Below are 21,250 nucleotides of genomic sequence, written 5' to 3'. Positions count from 1 at the left end.
GTTCTACCGCCATCGCGCATAGCCCTGCATCAGGGGCAACGGCCGACGATAGTGCGCCATCGCAATACAAAATTTGCGCCCAAATTTTGTTGTTAGCGTCGCTTCGTTTGTTTCGTTTTTTTTTATCGGCTTCGCTTGTTCGTTTCGTGAGTGTGTAAATTAACTGTGCCATGGACAGAAAAATCAAAGCCGTTCAGTTGAAGAGGAGGATTGCAGTGGAAAATATTAGTGCCCTCGAACGCTTTCAAGCCCAATTTGCCGGAGACGACGTCGATCAAATCCCGGAGGCCTTAGAAGACCTGGATAAGCACAAGGCAGATTACTTCGCCGCGGTGGCGAAGTTGGAGGAACTCGACGATGGTATCGAGGCGATCGAGGCATGTATCCTGGAAAGGATCAACGTCGAAGAGCGGTGTAGAAAACTAAGATCTTTCTTTCGAAAGCATCGGAGGGAGGAAGGTGCTCTAAACGTGACCACTGATTTGGCTTCTTCGACTCTTGCTTTTGGTAGGCCAAACGCTCCACACATCCGCCTTCCGAAGGTCGAATTGCCAACGTTCGACGGAGATCAGACGAAATGGTTATCGTTTCGTGATCGCTTCATTGCGATGATTGATGCTTTGCCGGATCTTCCGTCGATTGCGAAGCTCGAATATTTATTGTCGTCATTGAAAGGGGACGCGGCGGTTCCTTTCGAACATACACCGTTGACGGCGGACAATTATTCGGTAACGTGGTCAGCGCTTCTCAAGCAGTATGACAATCCGCGTGCACTCGTTCGTGAGTATTACCGAAAACTACATCATCTTCCTGGCGTGCAATCGGAGAGTGTGGATAGTCTGACCACTTTAGTGAACGAATTTTTGCGGAATGTGAGCGGTTTTGTGAAACTAAATCAACCGGTGGATTCATGGGACACGCCGTTATCAAACATGCTACTTATGAAGTTGGATCGTGCCACACTTCTAGCATGGGAGAAACATTCAGTGCACTTTACGACGGACAAGTACATGGACGTGGTACATTTTGTACAAGACCGGATTCAAATCTTAAAGTCGACTAACAATTTCGCGAGTGATATAGTCGATGGTTCGAGAAAGGTGGCCGGCACCTTGCGCTCATCACCACCGCGTCGATCGATCGCCAACGCAGCGTCTTCGCGATCATCTCCCATTACGCCAAATTACAAGTGTCCTTTAAAGTGCGTAGATAGTCACCTTCTTCGAAACTGTCCAGTGTTCTCTGGAAAGGACGTGCAACAGCGTCGGGAAATTGTAGCATCAAAGCAGCTGTGTTGGAATTGCTTGAGTGATTCCCATCAGGCAAAAGCTTGCAAGTCAGACTATACATGTCGTACCTGTCACCAGCGTCACCATACACTGCTACATACTCCTACTCCCAACTCAACAATCGCTATGGCAGTGCAAAACAACCATGGAATGGTGTTTTTGGAAACGGTGCGGTTGTACATCCTAGATGGCTACGGAAACCGTCATGAGGCAAGGGCTCTCCTCGATTCGGGCTCTATGTCAAATTTCATCTGTAATTCGCTGGCTCGGAAGCTTCTGGGGATACCTCGGAACAAGGTTCACGTATCGATCCTGGGCATCGGCAATTCATTACAGTTGATGAAGGGATCAATCTTTGCAACTGTGGAATCCCGAAACCTTACACATGCTTCTCAGCTGGAGCTACTCATCTTGGATTCTCCATTTATGGAAATCCCAACGGCGCCCATTGATACATCGTCGTGGAAGCTTCCGGAATTGCCACTAGCAGACCCATCGTTCTTTGTTCCTGACAAGATCGACATCATCATTGGCGGAGATACGTACTGGGAGCTTCATTCCGGTAGAAAACGTTCGCTCGGCAGAGGAAAACCATGGCTAGTGGAGACGTTATTCGGTTGGGTCATCGCTGGAAACACGTCATCGGGTGCTTCGCATGGTTTACAGTTGTGTCATCTGGCTGCCAATGAAACGCCTTCATTGGAATCGGTTATGGAGCGTTTCTGGGATACCGAGACAATTGGCGATGATACTGCCTTATCTGCGGAAGAGGATGCCTGTGAGAAGCATTTCGTGACCACCACAACCAGAGAGGCATCCGGCAGGTATGTTGTCTGTTTGCCACAAAATAATAATCCCAGTATCGTTTTAGGAGAATCAAAGGCGATTGCTGATCGTCGGCTCCTTGCGGTGGAACGAAGGTTAAGATCGAATCATGTGATGAAGGAAGAATACAGCAAATTCATGAAGGAGTACGAGCGTTTAGGTCACATGAAGCGACTTACCGAACCGGTCGATGATACCTATGAGCATTACTATTTGCCTCATCATGCGGTAGTAAAGGAGACGAGCACAACCACTAAGGTCAGAGTAGTGTTTGATGCATCCTGTAAAACTTCCTCAGGATTTTCCTTAAACGACAAATTATTGGTGGGACCGGTGATCCAAGACGACCTGTTTTCGATGATTGTACGTTTTCGGTCACATTCCATCGCCCTATCAGCGGACGTCGAAAAAATGTACCGTCAAATTCTACACGATGATCGCGACCAACGGTACCTTCGCATAAGATACAGAGAAGACCCAACAGAGCCCATTCAAACTTACCAGCTACAAACGATTACATACGGAACTGCGTCCGCTCCGTTCCTGGCAACTAGAACACTGAAGCAAATAGCTCATGATCATCAAACACAGTACCCGCTAGCAGTTAACGCAGTACTGAACGACTTCTACGTAGACGACTTATTATCGGGTACAGAAGAAATATCGGATGCAATCGAGATGCGTAGGCAGATCACAGGGATGCTCAAGTCAGCTGGCTTTTCCTTAAAAAAATGGGCATCCAACGTTCCAGAAGCTTTAATTGGCATTCCATCAGAAGATTTGGCAGTTCTCCCGACGCATGAGTGGCAAGATCCTCAATTTGTATCAACGTTAGGACTAGTTTGGGAACCAGCGGTGGATATGTGTAGGTTCCGGATTGACCTACCTCCTCCTGCGACAGTATTGACAAAAAGATTAACTTTGTCCTACATCGCCAAAATCTTCGACCCACTAGGCTTGCTCAGCCCAACCATCCTCATCGCCAAGCTCTTTATGCAGCAATTATGGTCCTTGAAGGCAAACGGAAAGCCTTGGGACTGGGATAGTGAGCTACCATCACATCTCCAAAGGGAATGGACGGCGTTTCATTCCAAATTACACTTCCTTGGTGAAATATGCATTCCTCGATTCGCATCACTCAAAGGAGCAATTAGAGTGCAGCTGCACGTGTTCGCAGATGCTTCACAACTGGCCTACGGTGCTTGTTGTTACATCAGGGCAGAAACTCATGCAGGGATCGCGGTGCAGCTTTTGGCAGCAAAATCAAAGGTTGTATCATTGTCCAACACCAATTCGATCCCCAGGCTAGAGCTGTGTGCGGTAAAATTGGCAATACAACTGTTCCGAAAGGTCAATCGAGCTCTCAATGGGACATACGAAGCTTACGGTTGGAGTGACTCAATGACAGCTTTATACTGGCTAAAATCTCCACCACGACGCTGGAAGCCATTCGTTGCCAACAGAGTGGCACAAATTCAAGCAGAAACCAAAATCTGCTGGAATCATGTTCCTGGCGTGGACAATCCGGCAGACGATGTATCGCGCGGTCTACTACCTGATAAATTACTATTTTGTCAACGGTGGTGGCATGGACCAGTCTGGCTTAGCAGCAAGGTCAAAGATTGGCCCAAGAGCCGTGAAGTAGAAGAAATCGACTCCAATGAAGAAGAACGAATTATACAACCGCAAGTTACTGCAATGGCAACCACGACCGAATTCAGCACCAGGTTATTTGCACGGTTTTCCACCTACCTCAAACTTCGACGAACTATGGCATACTGTTTGCGGTTTATACAGTGTTTAAGGACGGGCAAATCATCATCAAACAATACGCATGCCACTATTATTCAACTCATCGCATCAGTGGCACCACTAACAAGCAAGGAGTTACAGGAATCTGAGCTGCAGTTGTGTCGTTTAGCCCAGAAGGATTCTTTTTTGGAGGATCGTCATCATATCGCAAGCGGCAAGGATGTGCCGCGTAATTCGAGGCTGAAATGGTTATCGCCCTTCATCGACCAGGCGGGAATCATGCGTGTTGGTGGCCGGCTTCGGAACGCACAACTCCCAGATTCTGCGAAACATCCAATTCTACTCGCCTCCAAACACCAACTGTCTTCATTGTTGGCAGAAGCCTACCACCAGAAATATTTACATGCGGGCCCGCAACTATTGCTATCCATACTGCGTCAACGGTTCTGGATAATCGGTGGACGCAATCTGACGAAATCTGTTTTCCATCGATGTCACAGATGCTTCAGGGCCAAACCCACACTAGTGAAACAGTCCGTAGCTGATCTTCCTGTTTCAAGGGTTTCACCAACAAGGCCATTCGCGGTGAGTGGCATCGACTACTGTGGGCCGGTTTTCCTCAAATCTACTGTGCGCAACCGGAGTGCCACAAAGGCATACATCGCTATTTTCGTGTGCTTTGCAACCAGGGCGGTCCACATCGAACTCGTGAGTGATCTCACCACTGCTGCGTTCCTGGCTGCACTTAGGCGTTTTGTGTCTCGCAGAGGTAAAATCGTAGAACTCCATTCGGATAACGCCACCACATTTAAGGGAGCTGCACACGAGCTTCATCGTATCTATGAGATGCTTAAGTGCAGTGATCGCGAGCGCAACGCGATCTTCAACTGGTGTGTCAACGATGAAATTCAGTGGAAATTTATTCCACCTCGGGCACCACACTTTGGCGGGCTGTGGGAGGCTGCGGTACGATCAGCGAAACAACACATTATTCGCACGTTAGGAGGCACGAGCCTTACTCAGGAAGGTATGGTCACACTTTTAAGTCAGGTCGAACAGTGTTTAAATTCTCGACCATTGGTTCCACTATCAAGTGACCCATCAGATACGGAACCACTCACCCCAGGTCATTTTTTAGTAGGATCAAATATGACATCACTTCCTCAAATTGATAGAAGGCAGGTATCATCAAATAGACTGAAGGAGTTTGATTTGGTAGAGAAACACTTCCAATCTATTTGGTCGCGTTGGTATCCGGAATACCTGCAACAGTTACAGGCCCGCGCGAAACACTTAATGGTTCAACCGGTTCAGCTAAAGGAAGGACAATTGGTAGTCATCAAGGAAGATAATGTACCACCTACCTTATGGCCGATGGGTAGAATAAAGGTATTACATCCAGGAAAGGACGGTGTAGTTAGGGTCGTAACACTACGTACAGGTGCAGGAAAGGAAATCGTTCGAGCGGCAGCTAGAATTGCAATTTTGCCTGATCCTAATACTTTGTCCGACGAAGAGTGCTAAGTAGGTGCAACACGAAACTTACAAAATTAGATTTCAATAATATAAAGAAGTTCCTTCTTTGGTGGCCGGGAATGTGTAAAATGAAAGGGAATAATCTACAATAATTGAAGGAAGAAAAGTTTCATGAAATATTTCAAGCTAAGAACTGAACTAGACACCTTGGACAATCGATACCGAGCAATGTAAATTGAACTCTTTGACAAGTGAATAAACAGTATCAAACAGAACGGCGCCCGAGACACACAGTCTTTTTGGTGAAGCAGAAAATATAAAATTCCGTATCACAACCAGTGTTTGCGTGTGAAATTCTCACAATTATCATGAAACATCTGTCATTACAACTGGACCATCCCTTCGCCGCGAACCAAAACGAAGTTAATGAAAGAAATGCGATGTTTTCCAAACCATCGTTCGGGAACTCTTGTCAAACTCTCAAGGTTTCGGCGCGTCCTTTCTCACGCGGTACAAAGTGAAAGAATATGTAATTTCTGTAATTCGTCACTTGTTGGTTCGGGACAAGCAGCGAAAGAAAGCAACCATCTCGCCACAGAATCAACAAGACTTTCGCTGTAAATAAATGCCTGCGCGAGCGTTCTTTCACAAACCTGTTTCCGCGTGGATATGCTGCAGGCTACGGAGAATGTGAAGTTCTCAGCAAATTTGAGCTCCTGTCAATAATGAAACAAGATGCAAACTGAGAAGCACCATGAGAAAATGGGTCAGTGGCAGAAAGAAAGGAAAATAAAACCACAGAAACCACACAAAAACATGGCTTCGTTCTAAAAGTGAAAAAGGAAAAATTCGCACACACACACACACACTAGCATCGGGGAGATGGAGTTCCCCGTGCAGTTTCATCGCCTTAATAATTGATTACACATTTATGGCCTTAATTTTGATAATTTAATTTTTACTTCCCCGGTAGCATTCTTCCTTGCCTGCGCACACACAGCTTCGTCCTTCGGGTTCGTCGTCTGAGTCTTTTGTTTGTCCCATGGCAATAAACTCTGCACTGCCGCGGTTGCACCTAAATTATGGGCTGTACTTCCATTGATTCCCGTTACGCTCAGCGTGCACAATGGAAATGGGATGGGTTTTAAATTATATTTCTGCATTATTTCCCACCATTTACACCGCCAAACCCTTGAGGCGAGTGGTTCTGGTCAGTGCTGGTAGGTTTAAATCATTTGTTTGATTTAAAAATTCCACCCCGACCGGACGAGAATGGGAAGAAATGCCACTTCTTCGTCGAGTGTTATCTGCATCATCATGCCCATCTTCACCCATCGGCAGGGTACCCCCGGTGTAATGGAAGTCTGGTTGGGATGTTGTTGTACGCAAATGCGCAAAAAAAAGAAATGGTACCTTTCAAGTGCGCCTCCAACCTTATTGACATAAGGTTACCCCACCACGCAATCCGTTGCTGGTGCTCTTTCAATGGATGATTGGATTCAGAGATTCTGCTCAAAATCACACCATTGAAGGAACGCTTCTGTTTTGTTGATCCTTATTCCAGCTGCAGGGTGTTATCTCGCCTCCAGCGCAATGACGGACGTACAAATTGACAGTTATACGGCTGTACGGGCGTATAACGAAGGAACGGGGGAGGGGAGGAGGACGCCAAAGGGAAACCTGCGCACGATGACGCTGACGGGAGAATCAAGATCGAGATCGAAGTGTGTGCATGTTTTCACGTTGCTTTTCCTTCGGTTTGCTTCGGCCGCGTTCGTCCGCTACCGTAACCTACCCTCGTACATGGCTTCCATACCAATCGACCGGTACTGGGATTGGAAGTCCGCTCAACGCCCGGAAAGGAAGCGGCACCGGTATGCAGTTAGGCCGTTGTGTGCGGGAAAATCGATACCGACATGGGAGCAATTGGTTGCACCAACCTGAAAGCGGTGGAAGCATGTGTGAAAAGCAAGTATGTTGTAGCTGCTGCTGCAATGGTCAGTACGAGACATCGATTTGTACGCTGATTCAACCCGCTATTTCGAACCCGCAATCGCACGATAGATCAACTGCCCGTTCCTCCCGTGCTAGCCGCAGCCGAAAGCGAAGAAAAATTTCTGATGGACGTACTGACGGAAGAAAGGCTACACCATTCAAGCACGTACCGTAGTGGGGTAAGAAACCGTAATCTTTCGCCATAAATCAAAACAGCAGCTACGGGCTCCATACACTTTGTGTCTGTGTGTGTGTGTGTGTACCGTATGTGTGTACACACTCACACACCTTCACATATGAACTATCTCGACCGGGCGCAAAACCGGACCAACTGTTGCATTCTGTCAAATTTGCAAAGAAAATTTATCGTAATTCAAAGCGTCATTAATCAAAAGACTGCACCGTGTGACGAACGACGAACTCCCGGACGGACTAATGTGAGCGAGTGATGCGACGAAGCGCGTACGGGTCCGGAAGTATGACCGTGGAACATGGTGTCTTGTTTTTTTTCCTTCCTTTCAAAGCGCAACCAACCGACCATTCAACTACCCTATTATCGTTATCATAATCGTCATCATCTGATCCGGTGTAGGGTCAGGTTTTGGGGTCTTTTTTTCTCTCACACCATCTCTCTCGCTTCTTGTTCGCCCAACCGTACATGGTGGTGATACGCGAACACAGAGTAATACCACTTACAACACGTTGAGGATGAGAAACGCATATCGTTGGGCGTAAATTACATGAGAGCCTAGTATTCCTCTAAGTGCACTCTGCGCGCGAGATGACATTGACGGATAGCAGGAAGGTGGCGCTTACGGTACCGGAAAAATGCACCCAGATAGACATCACTACCGAACGTACTCGAGCGGAAACAATCCCACAATCTGCTTCTTCAACAATAACATTTAAGTGGATAAATAGCCCAGGGAGCAATCAAAACTACAAAGCGGACATAGAATAAACACACCGGCGACCGGTGCAGATGTAAAAACGATCTTTAAATTTCACACCGTAACGAAAATTCCACAATATCCAAACAGAGTTTTTTCGCTTTTTGCGCCACATGTCAATGTCATCCAGCGTGAACCAGCGAACAAGTTTCGCGAAAAGATCGCGACAGTTTGGGCGAATTCGGTTGTCGTTGTCATGATTTTCGGGATCGGTCCGAAAACTCGACACCGGCACCAGTCAAGTCAATACCGTTTACGTCAACGACATTTCCTTGCTTGGAAGGTATCGAAGATCCAAAATGGCGCAAAAAAGAGATCGTACCAACGCCGAGTTTGTGAGTCAAGTTGGACCAGTTGAAGGGGTTACATACATACAGGCGAAAAAAACTGCACAACTTTACCTTGAATGGTATGCAAAGACATTCCTCTGGTAAACTCTTTCTCTTCCCCTCAAACACGGTTTCCTCACGTGTCCAAAATGTGCCCGAGCTCGATCAATCACGAAGAAGGATACCGGGCTGAGTTGCATTTGGAGCGATTGTCGGTATGGCCGGATTTGCTCGGTTGCGGCAAATTCCCCACAGAAATCTTCCCCCCGACGACACGCATCCAGTGTACGTCGAACGGTGGTTTCAACATACCGATGTCTGTCCATTTCAGTTCAGGTCGGCCAAAACCCAAGTCGAACATGTCGATCGGTACGAGATGATACGGGCGGGCATGATGATCCGCACAGACACAGGCGAATGGCGAATTTCCCGCTGCACAAAACGGTTGTTGCAGGTTTCCGTATTTCACCATATTCCTGTCCGCCTACAGCAGCCCATCCCACAGCACAGCAGGTTTGATGCGCCATTTCCCATAATCGATCAACGCCTGATTGAACTCAGGCCACAATCGGGTGCACGGACACGCACAACAAAAACGATGGAGGAAAAATGCTTTACAAAACCGACCAACTTGCCAATTTCGTACGGGCTAATGAAATGGAAGTGTCTTAACCCTTGGTGCAACCGATCAAAAGTGTAACGAAATTTTGCTGCTCTACCGGCACACGACCCAAAACCGAACCGAGCGACAGACCCGCGGCTCAGGGAGATGGCTATGGAAATATTATACAACGCATTTATCTCCAAAATGGCCCTAATTGGCCCCTCGGTTAGCAGCCAATGTAAACGGTTATGACGCTTTACGGTTTTACGATCCATTTTAAATTTTATGGCTGACCAGTGGTTGACGATTTTTTTAACTTTATGTTGCTCGTGCCCCACCTCCCTTGAGGCCGCCTCATTTAGCACCGAACACCGAATGTTCGAAATGCTGTGTGTGCATTAATTGATTCGTGGATATTAAAAACTGCATATTAGCTGACACGCTTATTTCGGCTCGGATGATGAAGAAGGCAAGCAGACGGGATTGGAGGTAAAGCAAGAAGTGTTGGGTTTCGTGCAAATGGAAAGAACCATCCTTGAAAGGAACGTTACCAAACTGCCGAAATAAAGATGTCACTGGTAAATCGATGAGAAAGTGAGACATGCTAAATTAAAGCGAAAATGAACACGTCGAACAACATTCTTGTTTCATAATTTAACGATTTTGAACTGCACCGAGCGGATTCAGTTATCTTTTCATGAGTTTGTCTACATCTTTGCTAAGAAAATACTCTTTGTTTAACCGTATTTATCGCAGACAATCTTCAAATAATATTAGTTTACACTACTTCAACATCATTAAACGCTCCCTCTTCAGCACAAACCGCATACAAAATAAATATAATCGCAACACTCGCTTATGTATCGGTCGTTACTTCGATGGCGTACGTGACATTTTGCATGAGAACTTTCGATAGATTGACAGTTGGTTGAAAGTCATCAGTGAGGGGCTATGCGATAGCGAATTTACGTAGCAATGATGGCAAAAAATCTTATCACACCCTAGCGTTATCACACTTCCTAGCTTCTATTGAAACCACACGGCAGGAGGGGGGGCTTTCATATTTCATGCAACTTCACACCACGTGCCTCGCAGCAGGTGTAATGCAAACACTTCAGGGCATGTGTGCAAACAGTTTCGCAATCGACAGAATGGAAATAAATCCGATACGGTGACACTTGGAACACCTTCCAACATTGCTTCGATTTTGTCGATCCATTCTTTTTTTTCGAAGTTATTGAAGTTGTTCAAATTACATGAAATTAAGTCATCATTTTCTAAAATAAATTCTACAATAATTACATCACTTTCCTACAACCCTACAAACTAAAATAGACAGTTTCGCATCACAAAATCACACGCTTCAAACTATTTCAAGTGACATCAGGGAAGGTCTTCATGAAGATTGTTTTATATCTCCAAATAGCTCGGAGCTATTTGAAAACGGCTTTTTACACTCACACTTACACTTGCAGAATGGCGCTTTTCATCGCACTACTCACGTGTGCATATGCGCAAGTTGTGATTTAACTACACGCCATGCTAACGCTGAAAGGCATTCATCAAGCGAAAGTGCAGGCTACGTGAATAAAGCAAGGTTTGCTGCTCCGAATACGGAGCAGCTCGGATAACATATGCTCACACGTTTCGTGAAAGGCGCTCATAGAATGTGAGCTGTCCATAGAATTTTTCGACCATCAGCGGCACACATGCAATGAATGAAACGGTGCACAAATACTGAATACACGCTTTTGAGCTTTACATTAGCTTGCACAATCTAAATTAGAACATTGCCTGCCAGAGCGCTTGCATACATTGAGGACTCTATGGGAACATGGGCGCTGTAAGAGATTGTGAAGATTAACTAATGTGTGAAACATGGAGCATAGTTTAGTTGCAAGAACTACAACATATCAGTCATGCAGAAAATGTATAAAAACCAAAGCTTAATTTACTTACCGTTGTGTGATATAAATCGGCGATCATCCTTAATGTCTTCTATCGTAGCTACGACAAATGCGGACATTAACACCAACAACCATAATTGAGCCATCCTGCAAATGAAGTAAATAAAATAAATGAAAATCATTAATTATTCCTTACAGTACTTCATGATGACATGACATCGATTTTGTTGTGCTAGGTCCGAATAGCGGAATGCAACACGGAAACACTTCTCGCTAGCCTTATGCAACCTGCATGAGATCGATCAATATCAGTTCCCCGGTTGGAACTGTTTACCTTAACCGGCTACCATCCACACAAAACTACAGAACCGACAGAACCTAACTCAAACACACCGAAAGATGATTGATCGAAGGCACACACGGCCAGCAGCGAGTGGACATCGATATGTGCAACAAAACGCAAACGGTTAGCGTAAATCAAACATCCAGATATCGAGCTGAGGTCGGTAAACTTCATCTTCGACATCGAGAAAGCCACTCAGCACGTTCGATCTACATGCGTGCGTTTCTTCTTAGAAACTTTCCCACAATCTTCTAGCCGCACCGGTACGCCGGTTGATCAAATAAGGTCAATATTTGTTCACCCTAACATAGCTTATAATAAGGATGATGCGTTTGTAGCATCACGGAAAAAACCCGAGCCGGGACGTATTTCACGGAGAGCATCCAAAATATTGAGGCTTTTCAAATCGAGCGTTTGTTAAATAATGGTTTTCCGAGAGATGGTATGTTTGCGTTTGCTGTCTTCTAAAACTTTGAGGACGTGTTCTTTTCGTCGGGATAGCAGCAATCTTCCAACATTAACCATGGAGTGTTATCTCTTCGTCGCGCGAGTTATCAGTTCTTCTTTTGCTGCCCTGTCGTATCTCATAAAAATATGCGTCCAACCGTGGTTTAGTTTCTTATCGCACCGAGGCGTAAGTAGTTTACCGCATCTCATATCTGCGCGTCCAGTAAGTGTGTGCAATAAATAAGGAACCAGCCTTCTTTTTTCTAATCTACCCAGTGCCCTGCCCGGTAGATTTGGATCCGTTGATGGTACATTTCGCTTGGGCGGTGCAATGGTCTAATGTAGGACCACCGGCAATAACCTCCTCTTGCCCAATGTGCTTGGAGCGATGTTTCTGTACCAAACACACGTTCAACACAGGTAGGTCTAAAAAGCAAACCATTAAAGCGTCTTCGACGTGTGCTGGAATTGGTGTTATAAAAATTTTGGTGCTATGAACTACGGAGTCGGGACAGACCAGACACATCGTACAATCCAGCTCCAGCTGGGAGCTATCATAGCGCTGGGGTTGAAGAAATAGGAAACGACAAGTGAAAAAGGAATTGTTTCGGAGTGGCAGCATACGCTTATCTCTTCAACAGTTGACGTTTCATCAGCGTCACTTAAGCCATCGAAATTTTATTGATTGAGATACTTCAGTAATATTGCTATATTTTTAATTGCTAAAACTGATGTCTATACACCTTTTATAGCTATTATCATATCTATTGAAATAATCCGTTTGATCGCGAGAGATTATTTTGCGTATACCGATAGAATTAAACCCTAAAGAGAGAAAGGCATTTAATAAACTAAAATGGATAATATCGATGTGGATATCTATCGACTTATTTTCATTTCGGCAATAAGAAATATAAGTTCTATTATGACCAATATTAATATGAAATGGCAGATCTCTGTTACCAGATGCCAAATTTTGAGCATCTTTTTATGCTAATGATGACGATAATTGTACACTTGATGTTATGCAGTGCACCAGATGGTCACAATATTTGAAAACAGAAGTAGGAACATGTATCATGATTATGATTTACATAAAGTTTTTATGATGTCTTCCTTATATAATTATGATTTGCATAAAGTTTATGTGGAGCTGTTCCTTATTATGCACGACGTATGCCAGTCTGTAACTGCTCAAATTATTTATGCAAATTTCGATTTATGTTTAGACGAGAGCTCGAAAAAGAAGATGTTATAATTCTATATTACTACCTCCTGAAGAACGAGAACAGCATTCTAAAAATTTTGGTTCGAACCTGTTTCTTTAACAATAATTATGACACGATGGACAGCCCTTTATATTTACACTCAATTAAAGGTTATTCAGTTGTCAGTTACGTGTGTATTTGACTAAAGGTTTAGACCTATACGAGTCAATCAGTCAGAAAGACAGCTTTTCTTCTCATAAATCTACGTAACATCTCAATATTGGTAAAACTGGTAGATACAGTGAAAAAATGCATGATAGTTTCAAACATTTTCCATATGCACGTTAATTAAAAGAATGAAATCTCCAAACCGAAACAAAGGATTGCGAAACCTCATTTCAGCATTCCTTAGAATCAAACTGCCTTAGCCCCTGAATAACTTCGCGTCTAAAGAACGTCTTCGCAACCTCCCGATTAAACCATTTAGATGGGGAGAAAACAGCAAACTAAACTTGGGCTAAAACTTCTCGTTGGTAAAACCACAAACCTCAGGACAATCTAACGATAAAACAAAAGAACCTAAATTGGATTTACCGAAGGTTTAGGGCTGCACGACCGGCGGCTACTAACATTTGGGTTATCCTTCGCCATAGTTACGTTCCGCTGTTTGATTTATCGGTTGGAATTCACCAGAATTTTTCGCTTGCGGATCGGCATTTAGTGCCAAACAATTCGCATTCGAGCTAGGCCGAAAATTGATACCTCCAATGAAGTAATTTATGGCGGAGTTTAAGAAAACCAAACAAGAGCCGGAGTTTCGACACGAATTAAGAACGGAAGCCGAAACGCTCGGTTCATTTATTGCTGGGTTTGAATCCGAACAGCGAACTTCACCAGCTTTCTTCAGCTCCACCGTTTCGTACCGCTTTGACACCTCGGTCACAAATCAATGCCGTTAATTACACCCGACCGTAAGGACGAGGCAACACACCCAACACTAAACCAAGGGCACAAACAACAACACATTTCCTTCGGACGAGGTTAAGAAATACGCAACCCAAACCGTGTCCGTTTGCGACGTAAACCGTCTTAAGTAACAGTGACCAGTCATACGTGTAAGCTTGTCACAAGAAACCGTACAAATCGTACAAACGATTCGTGGTGCTTTAGGCCACCTCCATCCGAACAGTTCGATGTTCGGCCGTTGTTGCAAACAGGATGCATGCCAGCATAAGCCCCGTAGGGCAGGGAAAAATATATGCCAACGTGACGGTGACAGCCGAAAACAAAAAACAAAGGAATCGAAAAACATAAAGAATCAAGCTTCGTTCCAGGCGTCTGTTGACAAGTGTCACCAAATATAGCAAATCCGAGGGCAAGCCGTAACGTAGCGTAATGTAACAGAGACAACAACACCGTCGAAAACAACAGCTACATGGAACCGGCTGGGGTGCATGAAACGTTTGGTTTGGAGTTTTTGGTGCGACTGTACCAAACGCACGCTCAGACCGTCCCCGAAAAAACGTGTCCAGGTGAGGTAACGATCTACACACATAAAACATCTCGCACATCAGTACTCTAACTACACACACACACACACATGCCACAAAACCTTGTAACTCTAAATGAACTTCCAAACTCTGCCCGGTTTTCGCCGAGTCGGAGCAACATTGAAAACTTGCTGTGGTAATATTAAAATAAGTATGTAATCCTGCACTCAATCGCGTTCGATCGACTCCCGCTCCTTTGGGTGACCGGGAGAGAGTACGGACAGTTTCGTCCACAACATCCGTTGGAAAATAGACGCCAGTCAGCTAAAAACACGACAATCTTTCCGACATGTCCTCGAGCAGGCTCCAGGGTTCGGGTTCACCCGCTTATTCAACTCCTTTCACCCGCGCCAGCTCACCTCCCACTCGTTCGTTCCAGGCTCTGAATTATGTGCAGTGCGCGTGCTGTGCTGATGCTTATATGGGCGAACGAGATCGTCAGGACGCGATATTGATGCTAGCGAAACCGCGACACTAAACTAACACCGTTCGCGAATGTTGGCGATGACAGGAATCGCCAAAAATTGGCAAACCCTTCCTTCCCATGTTTGTGTAGAGCAGTGGGTCACGCTAACCTCCACGCGACTTACGCAACCACCGCCACCGCGGTGGACGTTTATGCAAATTTTGGAGCTGTTGGGACCAAATAAAAAAGGTTAAAAACGCGCACACACACACACGGTGCATGGCGTCAAACGTGTTGTGAAGGTGTACACACAGCGAAACACTCGCACCAACCACAAGACAAAAAAAAAACATCATGCCGCACAAATATGACACATTACTTAACTTTGTTAACGTGGTTTAGTTTGGTGTTTTTGCTTTTATTTGTTTTCCGTTGGTTTTCTTCTTCCTTTTTGGGGTGTATTTGAGCGAGTTATGGTGTTTGTTATTTGTTTGTTGTCGTTTATTTATTTATTTTTTGCATTGCACACAAGCTCCGACATAACGCTAAGGTCGAATTGGAACCGAGCGCGATTAACGCTCTTTGGACCAAACCCAGTCCCATGTTGAGTAAATGTAGACGTTGAGATTAAGCTAAGCAAAATTCATTGTCTATTTTTTTCCTTCAAGTCAAATATTTAAAAACACGAAATATAAAACTTGCAATGAAATAGTGTAAGTGGCTAAAACAAAACAAAAATCCGCTTTAAAACATATCCCTATTTATTGCAGCTCTCTAGCGGGAAAACGAGATGAATGCGTAAGCAGCGTTAAGTTCTCACGAAAGAATTCACATTTGTTCGAATTAGCATCAAGCAATGGGAAGCACGATAAACTGCGCACTGCGCATTGCGCACAATGCCATGATAGCGAAGAACTTACGAACAATTCTGCATTCAACATGCGAGAATACGATCAGAACATCCCACGGGAAATTTGTGCCATGCAGTGTGCCGGGTGTTGATAGGGTGGTGAGTGGATCGCAAACACTGTTGAGTTATATTCTTACACCACCAACATACCTTTTAGTCACGTACACACACCGAGCGTGTTGTAAAAAGGTTGTCTGTGGCTGCTGCTGCTTCAAAACGGTACATAAAGTGCCGTAAAACAGTGTCATGATTCTGCGCACGGAAGCTCAACGCACTGCTGTCAGTGTTGCTGCGAGTGCATCGAACCATTCGCGCCTCGGCAGTGTGCCCTGTGTGCTGCCACGCCGAGATGAATGCGGGTGGATGTGTGCAGCCCAGCTAAGCGCCGCATAATCTGACATCCTCCTTACACCCCACCTCACATCTTACCGGTCCGGTGCTGGGCTTAAATCTGCTTGCGTTTTGGTTTCGATGTGGTCTTCAAAATTGGACAGCGGTCGACGTCGATTGCAGTTTCTGGGGTTTTTATACATGTATTCTTCTCCACCACCTCTCAATACGAACCAAACGAGTGCGGGTTAAATCTAAGCCAAGCGCCCGCAGCCATACTAGCCAGGCAGGTTGGACTGGTGCGGTGTTGTGCTACGGTCGCCGGAAAGGGCAATGTTATCGAAACCACTGCGATCGCGCGATGCTCGACCGAATGCCGATGGATGGCCGTCCCGTCGGTTTGAATGCATCATCATCATGATTGGTTAGTAGGGTTGTGGGTTGACTTTCCCATAATTCACGTCAATCAGTACGGCCAAAGTACCGTACGTCGGATTCTTTCGCAGCTCGTCCGATTGAGGTAAAGGGATTTGATTTTTGCTGGAGGAAAATTACGGCCTTCAATCGAAGGCAGGATGGAATGAGGGTATAAATTGCATTAGAAAATTATTGCTTGTATTAAAATATGTGTAATACACTCAGAAGCATAAAGTATCAGCTAAATAATCCCCAATAAACGGACTCAGTTTTGGAATTCTCCCCATCTGCTGGATTTTCGAATGACATTTGGAAAGTTTTATAAATGTGTCAGACAAGAAGGAGTCGAACAGAGTCGATACCAGGTTGCTGAAGTTCCAGAACATAAAAGGATTCCAGAAATACCTCTATTTTAATTCAACTTGAACAAAATCCAGAAATCTACGACTCTTACTTCGTCGCATGAACTCTATAACTACGTAATATACACAGCTTTCGAGTTCAAGTGACGAATTTGGAGCATTTCTGGCCTTTGTTTATGGTCAGATCTGGTTTGTTAAGGATATGAAATTCTTGGCATTTTTTGGATCATTTTCCAAATCACTTTTATTCTGATTAAAACTGTCTCAAAATCGAGATCGTTGGAAATTTGTAAATCAGAAATTTTCGTTTCCAGCTATCAAAAGCCCCAAAAAGAGGAGAGGATACTAGATTTACCTCAATATGCCTCAGTTGAAATGTGAAAACCATGTAAAAACTGTAGTGAAGTGAATGAAGCGTCGGTAATTTTTCGGTAATTACCAACGTTTCCTTAAACATAAACTGTAAAAAAGAACAACTCCGCAATAATTACTTTAAGAATTCAATTACATTCAGCTCCGGTGCACTCAATTGCAGAGTTGTACACCTCCCTTTTCTGTACGTTTGCTTTCGCCCACGCAATGCTGACGCTTCCATTCGTTCCATATTTTCGCAAACAATAAACACTAATCCATCGTTACGGTTACACCGGTACGTGTGCCGTTTTGGAAAGCATTTTCCGTAAGTAACTCTATCGCTGCAGCATACTTCTGCATCAACTTCCACTCCACACCACAAGGCAGCAGGAAGAAAACCAGGCAAGGCACAGCATAAATGCATCTCCGGCAAACGGTGCCACCGACGCACCGAGTACCCTTCCGTAATGCACTCAAAGAATGGAAGCTGGCACGGATCGCATACCGTGTGCAGCCTACCTACACAACCACACATCAATCACTGCAAAAGCATATCCCTGCCAGCATCTACGCCGGGGCATACGACTTCGAAACGACAAAGGCCTCCGCGTTTGTTGTTGTTTTGCTTGGAGCAGCGGGCGAAAAATCGGAACCGTTGCATGAATAATTGCCTACGTTGGGCAAAACCCAACAAAGCACCTCCTTAGATGTCACTGCATCGCTCGCGGCCAGCCTGTCGAGTGGTGCTGCCAGTAGCGGATTAAAGGTAAAGCGGTATGACAAGAAGTAAAACAACTACACAAACCCCGAGACTTGGACGGAAACGTTGTTAGCAGAAGTGTGTGTGTGTGCAGAAACAGAACCAAACAAATTGCCAACCGACGCTACTCAAGCTCATCATGCGAGGAGAACAAAACAGCGTTGTCTGTCGTTTAAATTGGAAAGCTGGTAATAAGATTTTTACTTCCCAGTTTTTCCTACACAGTGTCCTACACCAAACATTATTGTAGTTTAATGAGCAAAAACGAGCATGAAATTATGTTTGACATTTGCGTATTTTTCAGACATGTTTATTATCCTGCATGTGGGAGTTACCAATTTGGTACTTTTTCCACCAATTGTCCATCTCTATCGTCAACACACAACGAAAGCTAATCTTAAAGCAAAGTAGAAGCCGCATAAATGCAAAAAAAAACTGTCATAAATGTCTTGAACTTCAATGTTTCGTAGGTCACAGGCCACAACCGATGCCAAACAAAGCGGTTTAACGCTTACACGCGATAACATAACATAATATTTCCGTCTTAGATACAGCACATAATCAGTAAAAGTGAACTTATTTCCCGCAAAACAGATTAAATGCTTCGCAACCAGTTGAGAGGGTGACACATCGCACGTTGCGAAACGGAAACGCAGCCTGTACAATAAATCCAAATTTCCCTCGAGCAAAACAACGGCTCATGAGGCGATAAGCTAAATGCGCCTAAATCATCGCCGTGACCAACCACCAGTTCCAACCAAAATCCTCGATCACAATGCTGCCCCAAATCGGACCAGGATTTAAACTTCCTGCCATCAGTGTGGCCGTGCGGGTAAAAGGGAGCTAATTGGCAGAGGCAAGGTGTTGATAGTACCGGGTTCTCATCCGTTCAACCAAATCTCATCAGAGCACTGCCATACTGTTAGCCATACTGTCTCCGTCGGTACGGTCTGAGCTGATAAGCTCACGCTCGGATCGAAGGGCAAATATTTAAGAAAATGACTTACTACGACAGCGCACGTACACTCGCATCAGCCGGAGCTACAATCTTATCTAGCGAACTAGCTAACTTACGCAAGAGATGTCAAACCGTGAAGTGAATTGGCGCAAACGATGGTGCGTATTACGCAACGATCCGTGAGTGATCGTTTTGGTGGGCTTTCTGACCCACATGCGTGATAAGCAAACGTTTGTGGTACAAATGGATTTATGGGCATGCTGGTACATGGAAGTTAATCCACCTGCAATCCTCATCATTTTATTTGAAGCAGAATTTGAAGTATATTAAAATAAAACTTGACACAAACGAGCGATCATCTTCATCTTTATGCTTTGAAATACTATTAAAAACATTTTCAGAAAAAAATCAGAAAACAACAAGTGCATTAAAGCGATATATTAATTTTCCAATGTGCAGCATTGATTCCTTTCTATTCATACTAAATCAAAACATATGCTATAAACCCGACTATAAATGTCAAACCAGACAACTTATCAACTCATCAATTTGCTTCCATCTCTTCAAAGAATCAAAGGAAATTGATTCGGTCTTGACCGGGTGATGATAAATCTATTAAAGCGCCAAATTGCATGCGCTCGCCATCATGTTTTGTTGAACTTTCTTGTTTAGCCCTTCCGTTTACAGTTTTATCATTCATCCCAGTATTAGTGCAAAACGAGTGGTCCAGCGAGGCCAATTTGAGATGCCGTCATGAGCGAGCGGTTCAACGTTCTTGTTGATTGATTGATCAATCTTCGGCGTTTCTTTGGGAAGAACTTTTTCAATCCACTATTTGTATGCGATACATTTTTCACAAACAACGCATTCGGAAACGCATAGGCGCTTGGTAGTGCCCCAATTATGCAAATCAAAACATCCAACCTTATGTCAGCCTTCCTATCGAACGAGTTTCATCTGAGCTGGAATCTAGTTTTGGGTACGAACGTCATCTTAAAATCTCAACGATTGCTCCTGGATGATAATGGAATGATGAATTGTTATGACTTTATTTCTATAAAGGAAGGATGAAGATTTACGATTTGCTATTGGGGTTTATTTTGATTCACATTTTTATAGCTCGGCTCATTTTATAACGAAAACAACGATGAATTAATAAGCATTCCAAAAATGTCTTTTGATATCAATTGTATATTATTTATTAAATATTTTAAGAAACTTAAGAACAGGTTTTTAAGCTACGAGTAAGACGAAAGCATTTAATGACACAAATGGAAAAAAAACAAATATACACAATTGAATGTTACATTAAAAAGAAAGTAAAACCATTACTGTTTCAGTAATGGTAGAATGTGTTAAATGGCTGAAAAGAAAAGAAAACGAGTTATTATCCAGTCGGTGACGTCGTTGTGCAAGATTTTGTTTCTGCTTTTGTTACCACAAATGATAAACCCATACCATGTATATTGATTCGCGAGCGAAAACTGTGCGCAGTGCAAACAAAAAGCGCAACAAAAGCGAAAACCGGACACTCGGCCGTTGAGGCCGAACAAACGAAATAAAAACATAAATGATTGAGGGACGAGAGAGGTTCGCCAACAAAAGTAAAAAAAAAAAACACAATCACGCACAAATCAGCAAATCGTAACGAACGACCGAGAAAAGCGAAAAACCAGAGCAGACAACGGAAGTGCAAAAAAAAAGGAAAAACCGAAACGAACGTCAACCAACGGTCAGCAGCGAACGTCATGCGCGTACGGGCGAATGCGCGGGAAAACGAATGACCTGAAACAATGACGCGCCGGTGTTTGCGGGTTTGCGTATTGTGGGGACGCGTTGGGGCGGTTTGGTACGCGCCACATATTTAGCCTCCCTCCTTGCCAGATCGCAAGATGACGCCGAAAATTACCCTCAAGGTCGATGTCCCAGGTGGATCAGGTGATCGACGTGCCGTATACACGACGATCCGCGATAGCACTGATTAATGGCAAGGCAACGACCGGTTGATTAATGCTGACTCGTTATGAAGCTGGCTGGAAGTCTTAACAGCGCACAAGCGACCAAACCGATTCTGCCAC

At 44.4% G+C, this 21,250-nt stretch overlaps 1 protein-coding gene across 1 annotated transcript in view; it reads right to left on the bottom strand.

Moving 5' to 3' along the window:
* LOC128706909 (semaphorin-5A) overlaps positions 1-21,250 on the bottom strand; it is a 104,748-nt gene that overhangs the window by 68,566 nt on the left and 14,932 nt on the right. The window contains exon 2 of the mRNA XM_053801852.1: positions 11,180-11,274. Within this exon, the coding sequence (XP_053657827.1) occupies positions 11,180-11,274 (95 nt within the window). The remainder of the gene's footprint in view (positions 1-11,179; positions 11,275-21,250) is intronic.

This window comes from Anopheles marshallii, chromosome 2 (assembly GCF_943734725.1).
Source record: "Anopheles marshallii chromosome 2, idAnoMarsDA_429_01, whole genome shotgun sequence".
NCBI classification, from domain to species: domain Eukaryota; kingdom Metazoa; phylum Arthropoda; class Insecta; order Diptera; family Culicidae; genus Anopheles; species Anopheles marshallii.
This window is presented reverse-complemented; position numbering and strand designations above follow the sequence as displayed.